General features: G+C 42.3%; 1 protein-coding gene across 1 annotated transcript; it reads right to left on the bottom strand.

Moving 5' to 3' along the window:
• Nucleotides 1-2,702: 2,702 nt before the first annotated feature.
• Nucleotides 2,703-10,516, bottom strand: LOC123143120 (pre-mRNA-processing factor 39). Its single transcript, XM_044561938.1, has 13 exons — nucleotides 10,019-10,516; nucleotides 9,817-9,923; nucleotides 9,243-9,472; nucleotides 8,101-8,268; nucleotides 7,504-7,864; nucleotides 6,856-6,999; nucleotides 6,131-6,283; nucleotides 5,932-6,048; nucleotides 5,480-5,557; nucleotides 5,211-5,360; nucleotides 4,743-5,006; nucleotides 4,210-4,314; nucleotides 2,703-3,233 (listed from the first exon to the last, which is right to left on the bottom strand). The coding sequence occupies exons 1-13, from the start codon at nucleotides 10,326-10,328 to the stop codon at nucleotides 3,072-3,074; spliced, it is 2,349 nt and encodes a 782-aa protein (XP_044417873.1). The 5' UTR covers nucleotides 10,329-10,516; the 3' UTR covers nucleotides 2,703-3,071.
• Nucleotides 10,517-14,894: the final 4,378 nt, after the last annotated feature.

The raw sequence follows: 14,894 nt of genomic DNA, 5'->3' as shown, positions 1-14,894 counted from the left end.
TCAATATATGAGCTAGTCTTAGAGGCATGACTAAGAATCAAACTGGTGTTTATGTTTCCCCACATGCAATTGAGTTTTCTTCCGAGTCTCATATTCAATCATCAATGCAATTATAGCACAAAAATATAATCTAATTATAAACATGAAAGTATAATAATGCATCTGCAAATATAATAATACATTTATTATACTGTATGGCGCAGTTTAAACAGATTGGGGCCAAATAAAAAATCCGTAGAAGCCCACCAAATTTGCTCAACTTCACACTTCTTACCAAGGGTGGGGCCAATCCCCTCCCCCCCATACACATAGCTCCACCAGTGTCTATAGTCTTATTGTGAGATAGTCTGAGATTGTACAATAGCTAGTTCATACTCAAATCCTGAGTGCACTCACTAAAAAACTTTCCTAGCTGGCCATGACTACATCTATGGTTCCTCGCCCTCATTTTGTGGATCGATGATCGACTAAAGGTTGTATCTGTACGATATTCAGGAAGCGTCTCACGGCTTGTACGATGTTGCGTGGTGATGAATGAGTTGTTGTAGTTGTTTGACTATTAACAACAGTCCTTCGTATGTGCATGTAAGTACATGCGGTTTAAATTCATACATTGAAGGTGTGTGTAGTATATGCTTCTGTGTAAGAGAAACTCTATTAGAGTCATCATATATGCCTGATCACCAAAATAACTGCTATTATGACAATTTTGGCAAAAATGCTCTAGAAGAGTCACCATCTTGTTGAGGATCGTCATAATTTATGGAGCACCCTCCATATTTTTCCTTTTAGTCACCATATATGGTGTCCCAGGGTTGCCTTTTGGAGCACTGTCCATATGGCAGTTCCTTCTGGCGGTAAGAAAATTTCAGGTGGCCCTCCACCTCACACGGGATGGCGGGGAAGTTAGGGAAAAGGAATGTTCCATTAATGAGTTGGTCTCACAATTATGGACGCATCAAATATGGCGATTCTGATTTTGCACTTTGCCTCGACGGCCTCCATAATCCATATGAAATGCGCTCCATATGGATATGGAGTCTGCAAATATGGCAACTCCGCTAGAGTTGCTCTAAGCACTTGATAATTTCACCGTGAGCATGTTATGTTGAGTTTGGTGTTAGGAGGATAAGGGTGGATATACTATATTTCCTTCAATGATGTCAATAATCCTTTGTTCCGTAACTTGTACTAGGAGAGAAGAAATTAACTACTCGCTCAGATCCATAATACACTTATTATGGATCGGAGGGAGTAACTATCAATCCTCTCCTACATAACTCATTATAGGAGTGAAGAAATTAACCAATTGTTGATGCACCTGTAAAAAAACTGTTGATGAGCCACCATACTGGCAGCCTTCATATGAATATAGAGGATGTCGAGGCAATGCACAAACACGGAGCCGCCATATTTGCTATCTTCGTAGTCATGGGACCCCCCTCATCAATGGGGCATCCCTTTTCCTCAACCTCTCTGCCATCCCACTTGGCATGGAATGTCATTTGAAGTTTTCTTCGCACCACATGCAATCTACATGATAGTGCCATATAGAGTGCACTCCAAAAGGCAACCACGAGATGCCATATATGACGATTGAAAGACTAAATTTGGGGCCGCTTCATAATTTATGGTGATCCCTATTAAGATGGTCACTCTGTTAGAGTGCATTTTTTGGCCAAAATATTATCTTCATAATACTGGTTATTATGACGATCAACCCAATAGAGCAACTCTGCTAGAGCTGCTCTAAGTTGAGTAAAAGTTGAATTTTGTTGGATCGATCAGGGAGTACAAATCACTTAATTTCCATTTGCAGATCCAGAGTGAGTCACATCGTCTACTTATCCCAAAACACGGTTCCCAAATTAGTAGTATGCTTCTACTTATCCCAATACACAGTTGTCTCGAACTCTCTGTTGTCACACAAATTAGTAATATGCTTCTACTTATCCTAATACACGGTTCTTCTTTTACAAGTTAAAAAATATATGTTCTTGTCAACCCGTGTCCTGCTTGTGGAAATTTGTTCTTCGGTTTTGGTAAATGAAGTGGTACTCAAGGAGGGTTCCAGAAGTCTATAGTTCATGGCAGAAATGTCATGAACAAGTGAACGGTTATAACAGGAGCTGCTAAGTTTGTACTCAAAGAAAAGAGTAGTCATCAAGTAGGCAAATGTGTGGGCCAAATCAGGTTAAGTGGGCTGAGAACTTCATAATCATCACCCAACTCGTCATAATTGTGGTCTTGCTGTTATCTGGTATGTGCTCCCTCCGTAAAAAAATATCAGAGTGTTTAGATCACTACTTTAGTGATCTAAACGCTCTTATATTAGTATACAAAAGGAGTAACGTGTAACATATGCAGTGGTTAGGGCGCTAGCTGGCAATCGGCTGAATGTGTGCAACCAAACACAGCATACTGCATCAATCCAGCCCTAAATCCCAAAATGCGAGCAACAAAATTGGAGGGTTGGCTGGTGCCGTAACGCCACCTGCAATTTTGTGGGCAGCCAAACGGGCTGGAAAGGCATTCGCTCTACGGGGCTCTATGGCTGCTAGGAGATTTCAACAGTGGCTCTTCCTACACTACAACTTGCACAACTCACTAGATCAACCCCGCGTCCTACACTAATACGTACAATGCAGGCCGTCCTAAATACACATAGAGCCAACATTTTGGAGGTGGAGGGCAGATTCCACTTGCTGAGATAGCCCGCTACAGCCATACTATTGCAACTCACAAGTCATCTCAACAAAGTGATAACACAGAAAAACGAAAGATAATTCCTAGAAACATGCATGCATGGGTGCTAGCAATGGACGAAGAAAGATCCTATACAGATCTTAGATCTGGACGCATGCAAAAAGCATCTGACTGAATAACTAGTTACACCTCGACAAACAAAAAGAGTCTTGCCTTTCTTCTTCTTGGCCTGCTGCTGCCAAAAAACTTCCTGCCAATGCATACACAATACCCAGGGGGGTCACAGCTATGTAAGGCAGCTACGTAGGTACACATGCCCATGCGTTGAGAACACCCGCCCCTTAGTGTGCGCACCAATCTAGAAATCAGTAGTACGTGGCGGCGCCGCCGTAGTAAGCTTGGGGGGCGGCAGCCACGGCAGGTTGCTGAGGGTAGGCTGCTGCAGGTGCTGGTGCCTGTGCTGGGGTGGGCACTGCTGCTGCCACGGGCATCGCTGCAGGTTGTGCGTAGCTCTGCTGCGGGTAGGCCTGCAATATTTAAGTTTGCCATCAGTTGGATTTCATTTCATTAACCAGATTAAAAACTCTGATGACAGAAAATACTACTCCCTCGGTTCACTATTACTCCCTCCGTTCCTAAATATTTGTCTTTTTAGAGATCTCAAATGTTCAACAAAGTGCCAATAGCTTCTGGATGTTGGCTAAGTGATTCAATCTTCACCTTGGAATAAAAAGAATTGATATTGGCGCGATCGGACTACCACATACGGATGTATATAGACATATTTTAGAGTGTAGATTCACTCAATTTGCTCCGTATGTAGTCACTTGTTGAAATCTCTAAAAAGACAAATATTTAGGAACGGAGTGAGTATAAGATGTTTTAACTTTCTCCCAAATCAGATGTATATAGACATGTTTTTAGTGTGTTTGTTCACTCATTTCAGTCCGTATGTAGTCCACATTGAAATATTCAAAGCATCTTACAATAGTGAACGGAGGAAGTACTCACTAGAAAAGATGCAAGAGGCAATTGTGAACTATGTATAGTCCAATACCCAGTTACCCACAAGTTCAAACAAATAATGTCGAAAAGTGGGGAATATAACTCCATTTAAAACAGAACGCTAGCAGTCTATCATGAAACCACAAAATGAACATTGTGCATCCAAAATTGTTCATATCTGTGGGTGGTAGCAGATTTGGTGTTATCTGCAGGTCAACTGTGTGACTAATCCACAACTGAATGAAATAAATAATTAAAAAGACTTGTTCACATGGAGTGATTATGCAACTGTCCTGACAACAGATTCATGTAGTATGCCGTCTCTTCCGACTGAAGTAGAGTTGCATACAAGGTTAGAGTGGAGGGTATCCATTGAAGGATTGATCCCAAAAAAAAACATAATTTCAACCCGACTATGTGCAAAAATACAGTTGCATGCTAAGCATAGTTAATATCGAGAAGCATCTTGCAGATTTAGGTGGAAACCAGAATCACTACCTGGGCAGGGTATGTGGGAGGATAGGCACCATAAGCGGCTGCTTGAGGAGCAGATTGGGGCATTTGTTGGCTGTAGTCGTAAGCTCCATATGCAGGATAAGCAGCCTGCAGTGCACAGTAAGTTAAATACAAAAACAGGCATATTACTGGAGAAATGACTACAGCTACAAATCATAGATGAAAAAGTAACAATAAAAATTCTCTATAATGAAAATTCAAAGATGTGATAAAAAAACATAGCATAGTAATGAACCACAAGATTGACCAAATAAGCACATCTAAACAATAGAAGCAGGCCAGAGAAAAGAGTTGCAGAAATCAACTGCTTTTCACGCTGACCACATGGTCAAGGGCTCCACGTTTGGGAAGAGAAATAGACCTAAAAGTCAAACAATGATAAATAACCACCAGCCCATAATTGGGATGATTTGTAGAGGACTAGAGATATTAGCTTGGGCAAATCAACATCTCACTTCTCTTATTCATGGACAAACTATAATGCATATAAAATAGTAAGCGTGAAGATAAGCAACCTGCTGTGCGTAAGCAGCCCCCCATTGCTGCGCTGATGCTTCAGAAGTCGCAGGCCAAACTGCAGGATTATGAGCATTTGGATCAGTTCCCATGCCTGGTTGGGTGCCATCTCCAGTTTTGGCCATTTTATCTCTACCGGACATGACAGCATCATCTGCTCTTCGTTTCTTTGATGGCAGAATGCTCCTTTTACGTGAAAAGAGAATAGTATGTCGAGTTGTAGCCTTCTTGATTGACTGTACATCCCCAAACGTATCCAAAAACTGAAGACAATTTGCAAATGTATCAGTACAAGTGTAGACTGTTATGGCACATGCAACTTTTAGGTACAAAAGGGCATTAACCACTTTCTTTCCCCTAAAAAATTTCTTCTCCCCACAACTCCCATGTCAAAACAGATGCTCACAGAAGTGTATGTAAAGTATATTACGCAAAGATGTACCATAGTCGCTCTCTTTAAGCATTACCTCTAAATATATGGAAGATAATTCTTCTTTGTCACTTAAGCTTGCCAGCTCCCCTTGAGTCTGTTCAGCTGTAAGAAACTTTTCTACCAGTGATTCTAACAAATCAATACGCTTCTCAGACTGAAAGATCGACTCAAGAAAGATGACAGCCTGCAAAAGATAATAATGAACAGTACCCAGATTAGATGGGACCAAACGCCAAAGAGGGTATGGCCAGAAAATATAGGTGGCAAACTGAAATATTTCAGATAGAATTCATAAGCTGTAACCTCAAGAACTGGTTTAGTAAGGTTAGCTAGCCCGTGCAGTCCACCTGAGATCTCCCTTGCCTTTTCCAAGTCACCGACCTGCACATTTTGGAGAATATATCAAATCCCACAAACCAAAACAAAGAGATACACAATAAACAAGATAAAACTCATGATAAAAAACCAAACAAGTTCAACAAGCTACTAATTTAATGAAAGAAATGTTGTTCCCTAGAAGAACAGACAAAATAAGAGCCTCCAGAATGTTCAGCATATGCCAAATATTGTCATTTTTTAAAATTGGTAAGACCATGCTTAAACAACTGCAAGAAGGACGGTTCTTTACACCATTTAAAATCTGCTAATATCAATCAAAATTGTCAGATGTTCAAATGGCAAAAGTTAGACAAGCATATAAAATTATGATTAAATATTAATGCAAACACGATCTCAAAGTTTCGACAAACACCTACCATATATAAGAAACGTGAGTACTGAATCAGTAGCATTGGTAAAAGCTGGCTCTGCTCCTTCTCCTTTTCAGCAGCAATGGCCTTCTCATAGACTAAACAAGCAGATTCCTTATCTCCCTGGAAGGAAATAAGATCAGTGAACACTTAAACAAAGACTTAAAAGGAAACAAAGAGTAGTTTTTGTTTGATGAAGAGATACCAGCCGGTGCTCCATATTAGCATGCTTCACAATGGCTTCGAGGAGGCCAGGATATAACACTGAGTGGAGATGTTGATACTCTGCACGTGCTCCATCAGTATCGCCATTAAGCTCCTTGAATCTTGCACTGAACAGATGGATCTCTGTCTGCTTCTGTTTAAAACAATAAAAGAAATGGAATTTAGCTATCAGGAAAGCTATTCTATAAGCAATACATAGTTATGCAGCCTACGAAAGAACAGTAAATACGCTAGTTATCATGGACCAGTGGCAAATTGGTAGCTGATAGTGATCATGATTTCTAAACACATCAATATCAAATGAGATATCAAAATACAAGTCATCTCAAATAAGTATATCATTCATAATTTATCAGTTAAGGGTAAAATTATTTTTAGGACAGTAAAAATACATATCTGAACAACCTACAATCCAACTAAGCTAGTTACAAAGTTTCCATGTTTTTCTCGACATGTCTACATGGAAAATAAACTCAAAGTAGGTACAAAAGCAAGATGGTATGTGGGACTGAAAACAATGCCATGAATAGGGAGACTGAAGTTTGGTTCGATCCACGCTCATGAGTTCACGAGTTGATGTACATATGACTACAGGTACGCACTATTAAGCATGAATCACACGGGAGGAAAAGATGGAGATGGTTAAAGAGTAACATTACATTGTTACTGAGTATAGATAGCAACAAATAATATTATCAATAATACCTTGACAAACACATGAGTGGCACGAGCAAGAGCATTGTTTGCTAGTTCTAGGCTTTGTCTATCCTCCATGCATTGCACATAGCGGATCCAGAATTCTGAATAACTAGCACAAGCAATAACACATCTTTCGTATAACTTGATAACCTGAAACAGTATTGTGTACCATCAGAAAATAGACAAAAAATGAAAGAAAAATGAATATAACGCAAAAAAGAATTATGATAATGACAACAAAAAAGAGAAGTTCACACAGGTTACTCCATTAGCTGATTAGGTTGGCCCCTCCAAAAGAAAGGAGGGACCATCCTTGCTCGATAGATAGATGGTTAAGAAGGTGAGCATTAAGCAAATACCTGCATATATGAGATTCAAAATTCAAACAACTGATATTTGGTACCAAATATCATTAACCCAGAACGGCCACTGACAAATGAAAGTTTGGAGTACTTAGCCTCATCGAAACCAAACATTATGTCCACGCTCTATCCTCAGTTCAATATCCCATTACAAAGGAAGCTTCGTCCAAATACTAGCCGTTAAAGCATATAATGAAGCCAATAAGACTAGACTGTAAGTTGAAAGATTCCAAGCATTGCAGGAAATCTACTAAACGAAGATGTGATGACTGATGGAACTGCAATAGCATACCTTATTAATGTCTTCTTCCTTCTCGATAAAATCAAGATAGCTGTGCCAATTTTCAAGCTCTGGTTTGTCAAGAGGCTTGACATGAAAGTATGGTCTTCTAATAGCTTGCTCAAAATTAAAAATCTTAGATTCATACTCTTTGGCCTTCCTAAACAACTCTTCTCTAATGGAAACATATTTTGCTTTGTCCTCTGCTTCTGTTGAAGATGAAACTTCAGGCTCTGCAGTTTTTTCTACATCATTAGGATGTGCCTCCCCATCAAGGACCTGAGCACTATTCTCAACAGTAAGACAATACATGGAAGTTTCCTCAGCAGTAAGTATTTCTGACAGGCTCCGTGTCGCAGTTAACTCCTTCAAGCTGACCAAAAATAGCAGTTAACAATTAGACTCGGTTAAGAGCTTAGTTAAAATTGCAAATTAAAATCCTCGATGGATTAAAGAATAGTATCTGATGGTTGTGTTCATTGAATTTTTAATCCACTAATCAGCAAATGGCATTAAATAGTACGACATAGATGAGAAATAACATAAATAAAAGTGGCACTGACAAAAGAACATAAGTACTTAAATGTATAAATAATGTCAATGACTCACCAATTAAAGTACCGATCAAGCTGCTGTATAGGGTGCTCTAATATTCTTGTGTATACCACAGCTAGATTACTCCATGCTTGAAGTGATTCTTCATACTTGATGTACTCATCCCACAAAGTATTGGAACGATAATCTGTTCCAACATATGCCAAACCCCGATCAAACAGTCTGTGGAAAAAAAACAATGGGTTCAGTTACTGATGCAAGAACGAAACAATCAATCCCCAAACCAAGAATACATTAGATAGTTCCGGAAACACTAAATGAAAGATTGCTTGTATGACCAAACAGTGAAAACTACATTTGAATCAAAGGAGGACTGTGTTTTTCTTGATAGACATGTTCTAAACTTAAGTACTCCATATACCACAAACATGTGATCTCCAAATTGGCTACTGAGTTAATGCATTGACTAATATTGACTATATAAAAAATACGTATACTCCCTCTATCCAGGTTTATAGGGCATGAGCAGACTTTTTACGTCCTCGACAATTTGACTAACGAAACATGTGTATATGCCACCAAAAGCATATTATTGGATTTGTATTCAAATGAAGTTTCTAGACATATACTTTCGGTGGCATATACTCCCTCCGTTCCTAAATACAAGTCTTTTTAGAGATTCCACTACAAACTACATATGGATGTATATAGACATATTTTAGAGTGTAGATTCACTCATTTTGCTCCGTATGTAGTCCATAGTGCAATATCTAAAAAGACTTATATTTAGGAACGGAGGGCGCAGCACATTGAGGACCTAAAAACCCGCACACGCCATACAAACCCAGATGAAGGGAGAAGAGATTATTATAGCTGCTACAAAAAGGTCAAACAGATGTTGTACTTCATGGAGAGATTAGTCATTACAACTAAGAGGCATGCATGGAGTCTAAGAACACACTGCCTAAGCCCAAATTAGAATATATGCAACAGTTCCATGGCCTACATTACCACAAGGACTGCGGAAATACAGTGCTAAAATATTATAAAGCATTTCATAAGCATTCCTGTTCAGGTGCTAAGTATTGTAAAACAACTTCTCGCCATGTATTCCTGTAATTCATAGATACAGCCTAAAATGCACTAGTTAAACGTTAAAAACTTCGTCAGAAAATAGTCCAGGTATTAATTTCTACCTTCTGATGACATCTGGGTCATTGTATGTTGAAATCGCAAACTGACAATAATTACACCATATGTCCACTGAATAAGTAACTGCAAGAACTGCCCGTTCATACACCTCAAAAACTTTATTGACACCATCCAGACGGCCTTCATGATCTGCATATTTCTTCCAATAGCCAAAGCACAGAGGGAACTCCGCAAGGAAGGCATCATACACTTTGCGTATCTTCAATATGTTGCTCTGAGCAGGGATATACAAAGAATATGGCATTAGCATAAACTTGTTTATCACTAAAAATCCATTTTATTTTATTAGTCAGACAGATTAACTTCATCTCTAGTATTATTGTTCACTGAAACACAAATAAGGAGAATTTGACAGGACGGCAGTAGGACAATGATGAAACTACTACAGGGAACTTTGTGGCCCACATAATACAGATCAATCGCATATAACCGAACAAACATCTAACACGTGTGGGAACAGAAAAAGGAGAAGCTGCTGAAAGTCTGCACACATACATACAGCAAGTTGCAAAAGAGAGAATGATGCATTGTATGGTAAGGCAGCAGTTTCAATTTCACCTCAGCGATCCTCTCCGTCTCCTCAATAAGCGCGGTCCAAGCATCAAAGTCCAGGCAGTCCGCGGTGACAACATCCCATAACCTAGCCTCTTCTGCTGAAGCCACAGCTGCGGAAGAGCAGGCAACAAACACATCAGCATCAGCAAAATAGCAGGCAGGCAACGGAACCAGATGGAGAAGGCTTCCGCCCCGGCGGCATTACCATCCTCGTACGACTGCTCGGGCACCATGGGCTCGGCCATCTCGTCGGCGGCGGCGCCGTTCTCCGTGGCCTGGTAGCCCGCCGCGTCGCCGGAGGTCCCGTTCAGCGAGGCGTGCTCGGCCGGGTACGCGGATCCGTCGGCCCCCTGCGCCGCGACTTCGTGCGGGGCGCCCCCCGGGAGATGCGGGGGCGGCGGTGGGAGAACCTCGGCCGGGTCGCTGCCCAGGCCCGCCCCCGCGGCGTCCAGGGGCGGCGGTGGGGGCGGGGGAAGCCCCGCGTCGGCTCCCGCTTGCCCGTCGGGGTTCTCCATCCCCGCGCGCGGTTCGGGGCGGTGCGGTGGAGGCCGGAGCGGGCGAGGGGGCGGCGGTGGCGGCGGCGAGGTCGGGGATGGGAGAGGAGGGGGAGAGCGGAGATGGGTTAGGGTTTTCTCTTCTCCTGCGGGGCGCGGCGGCGGCGGCTGGAGGCGGGATTGGATCAGGGAGGGATGGGGGGTAGGGGTAGGGGTGGGGTGGGGTGGGCCGTCGGACAAAGTAGAGCGCGCGTGCGTGTGCGTGCGTGGCCGGGCAAGCCTGCTGCCGCCTACGAGTCCGTGCCTGTCCCACCCTGCTAAATTGCTCTCAAATTTTGGACTCCTTTTTGGTCTTTATTTGTACCACCGCCGAACGAATTTGAATTTGAATTACCTGGCGGAAGCATGGCTCCCCCACGCGTGTATTTCGCGACATTTTCGCCTATCTCGATGACAGGGGTAGTTTTGTCAGTTTCATTTGGTGGAGGGTACTTTTATTGGTTTTGATTTTGTGATGAGGCATGCTCCCACCATCAATAATTGATCAAACGCCTGATGTGCGCAAGCCTAGAGCCCTAGATGCCTCATGGCGCTCAAGCGGTTCCTAGTCGTGAGATGTGTTGCGCTAAACAAGTATACTATCAACTTCATATTAGAAGAAAATTGATGATCTAGGGATAGAGACTTAGATGAATCTAGCAAAGAGATGTCTGATTCGAGAGAACTGAAGCAACATACCGAACGGGTCGAGAAAATCAAAGCAAAAAATGATCCAATATATGGAAAAAAATTATAACAATACGGTCGGGCATATACATGCAGCCTAGGCTCCTCATAAAACAAACAAAAAACATCTATCCACATCCGGGTAGGATGGATCTCCAATCTAGGGTGGTGTAATATATAGTGGATGAGCATGAGAGAGGAATACTTCGAAGACGTGCACGCCTCCATGGAACAATGTCATCTTGGGGGGAGGGGTGTCGAGAGCGCAAGGAATCCGAAATAATTGTTGGTGAGCAGGAACAGGAAGGAGAACATGGGGGAGATAAGGGATGTCGTAGCTTGTTCTCCGCACGAAGAACCGTAGAGAAATCTTTGATTCAAAGGATTTTAAAATAGTTTTAGTCTCTTAAGAATTTTCTTGCGGTTGAAGAAGGTTCACAATAATTTAAGCACCAATAATAACTTCCTTTGAAGCCAATATCCTTTCTTCGAAATTATGACAACCAATAACACATTTGAGAGATACGCACATCAGTGTAACAAAAGACACACACTTTTTTCGGAAGTACAAATATTATTCTGGAGGGTCAGCCTTAGAGCCTAACTTTTATCAAGGGTTTGGGTCACGCTTTCTCTTTGGGCCTACAGAACTGTTGATTTACTCTGAGGAAGAGGAGGAGGATGTACACAACACAACACATCGCCTTGTCTTCTTGCCTGAATCAATCTCAACGTCGGTGGTCTCCTTCCCCAAACCCCACGACCACGCCAGCCGGAGCACGACTCCTCTGCCCCATTCCTTCCATCCCACCCTCCCTTGCATATTCTTCATGCCACCACGCGCTGACTGTAGGATCAAATCAAGGTTGGTGATCAGGGGAGGTGGCGACAGCCGCAACCATAGTGAGATGAGGAGGAGGAGGAGCCCTGGGGTCACGCGTCAGTTTGTATGATTCGTCTGCCATGTCGGCTATAAGTGCATGGCGGAAGCGGTATTGCACACCGGCCGATAGCTGCTATGGGTAAGGTGAGTACTCCTACGTCATTTTTAGTCCCACATCGCCTATTTACAATGACTCGCGCCCATGCATAAGTGTTTTCCTCAGCCAGGCTACCAGCATGTACCAGTAGAGTAGATGTAGATCATACGATCTAGTTAGGTTAGATGATACGGTCTAGATTTACAGGGGCACGGGTAAAGGGGGGGACTATGCCGGGGGGCAATGGGGCGGGGTTAGGGCGAGGGAGTATGCCTGGCCAGAGATGGTTGGGTAGCAGGGGTGTGTAAGGGGGGGGGGGGAGGTTATGCTTCTAAAAAAAGCCAAAAAGGGTTCCAAATTGTAGTGATGAAAGAAAATAAATTAAATAAATTCACTCCTTAACTGGGTCCTTTCCCTTTTTTTGGCATGCAGACTCTATTTTGTTTGACTTTCTATTTTACATATAGGGGTTGACTATTCGTCATCTTGGGTGAGGAATAGTTATTCTTCACCCCCCTCTATTTTAACATCAATGCACGCAAATTTACGCTCCGTAAATTTTGTCTTATTTCAGACATAAAAAGAGAACACAAGAGAATATATACTTGCCATAAAAAATATTTATGTTACGTAAAATTACAAATGTAAAAACATAGTGTAAAATGCACATAAAATGAATTTTTTCTGGTCTTATGATCTATATTGTTTTTGTTATGCCGAATTTACGCAGTGAATCAATATGAATGTAACTATTTGTATTTCAAAGGTAATTTTATGAAATAATCGTAAGATTACCACGGGTGAAGAATAACTTATTCTGCACCCTGGGTGATGAACATACTTTCTATATATATGTTTTCCAACACTAAGAACATAAGAAACATAAGAAACAAACCTCACGTGTTTACCAACACTATTGTTCCTAGCAATTGTTTAGCTACTCAATTCATTCTGTTGTTTATGCTGGAAATGTAAAGTTATGTGACATGCTGACTAAATGGGTGAGTCATGTTTTACTGATTTGTCTCATTTTGCATGATAGAAAAATCAACGAACTAATGGACCAGCTCGGGGGACTTGAAGCAGGTCACTCTTGTATAATAATATTTTGTTTTCATTTTTCTATGCATGGTCCGGTGCATGCATTTTCCTCATAATACTACAATTTAAATCATAGATAAATATATGTGTGTTTCAGCGGGGTATAAGTATTCTAGTACATTAGCTCATGATTTACCCATCAATATTAAAGATGGTTGTGTAAATAAATGTTTGTCAAATCATGCTCGTGACTTACCGAACTACATATATCTTGGATTTTATTTTTATATCATTATTAGCTTACCAAAGAAAACGCTAATTTATTTGGTAAGTCAATAAAAGGTGGGATAGTTAAGGCAGTTTTCAAGGAACGATGCTTAGGAAAAGGATTGATGGTTGGACGAAACACTTTGCCTGATGCGTTGGGATTTCCTCCACGAGGAGGGGATGATCCAGTACAGTAGAGATAAGTATTTCTCTCAATTATAAAACCAAGGTTATCAATCCAGTAGGAGAACCAAGCAACACTATGTAAATAACACCTCCACACAAACAACAAATTGTTGGGGAACGTAGTAATTTCAAAAAAATTCCTACACACATGCAAGATCATGGTGATGCATAGTAACGGGAGGGGAGAGTGTCGTCTACGTACCCTCGTAGACCGTAAGCGGAAGCGTTATGATAACGCGGTTGATGTAGTCGTACGTCTTCACGATCGACCGATCCCAGCACCGAAGTTACGGCACCTCCGCGGACTGCACACGTTCAGCTCGGCGACGTCCCACGAACTCACGATTCAGTAGAGCTTCAAGGGAGAGTTTCGTCAGCACGACGGCGTGATGACGGTGATGATGAAGTTTACCGACGCAAGGCTTCGCCTAAGCACCGCTACGATATGATCGAGGTGGATTATGGTGGAGGGGGGCACCGCACACGGCTAAGAGAGATCAATGATCAACTTGTGTGTCTATGGGGTGCCCCCTTCCTCCGTATATAAAGGAGTGGAGGAGGGGGGAGGGCCGGCCCTCTATGGCGCGCCCTGGAGGAGTCCTACTCCCACCGGGAGTAGGATCCCCCTTCCCTAGTTGGACTAGGAGAGAAGGAAGGGGGAGAGAGGGAGGAAGGAAAGGGGGGCGCCGCCCCCTCCTAATCTAATTCGGACCAGAGGGGGAGGGGGCGCGCGGCCTGCCCTGGCCTCCTCTCTCTCTCTCTCCACTATGGCCCAATAAGGCCCATACACTTACCGGGGGGTTTGGTAACCTCCCGGTACTCCGGTAAAATCCCGATTTCACCCGGAGCCATTCCGATGTCCAAATATAGTCGTCCAATATATCGATCTTTATGTCTCGACCATTTCGAGACTCCTCCTCATGCCCGTGATCATATCCAGGACTCCGAACTACCTTCGGTATATCAAAACACATAAACTCATAATACCGATCGTCACCGAACGTTAAGCGTGCGGACCCTACGGGTTCGAGAACTATGTAGACATGACCGAGACACGTCTCCGGTCAATAACCAATAGCGGAACCTGGATGCTCATATTGGTTCCTACATATTCTACGAAGATCTTTATTGGTCAAACCGCATAACAACATACGTTGTTCCCTTTGTCATCGGTATGTTACTTGCCCGAGATTCGATCGTCGGTATCTCAATACCTAGCTCAATCTCGTTACCGACAAGTCTCTTTACTCGTTCTGTAGTGCATCATCACGTAACTAACTCATTAGTCACATTGCTTGCAAGGCTTATAGTGATGTGCATTACCGAGAGGGCCCAGAGATACCTCTCCGACAATCGGAGTGACAAATCCTATTCTCGATCTATGCCA

The sequence above is a fragment of the Triticum aestivum genome, chromosome 6D, assembly GCF_018294505.1.
Source record: "Triticum aestivum cultivar Chinese Spring chromosome 6D, IWGSC CS RefSeq v2.1, whole genome shotgun sequence".
Taxonomy (NCBI): domain Eukaryota; kingdom Viridiplantae; phylum Streptophyta; class Magnoliopsida; order Poales; family Poaceae; genus Triticum; species Triticum aestivum.
Note: the sequence above shows the minus strand (reverse complement) of the source record. Positions and strands in the feature narration are given on the sequence as shown.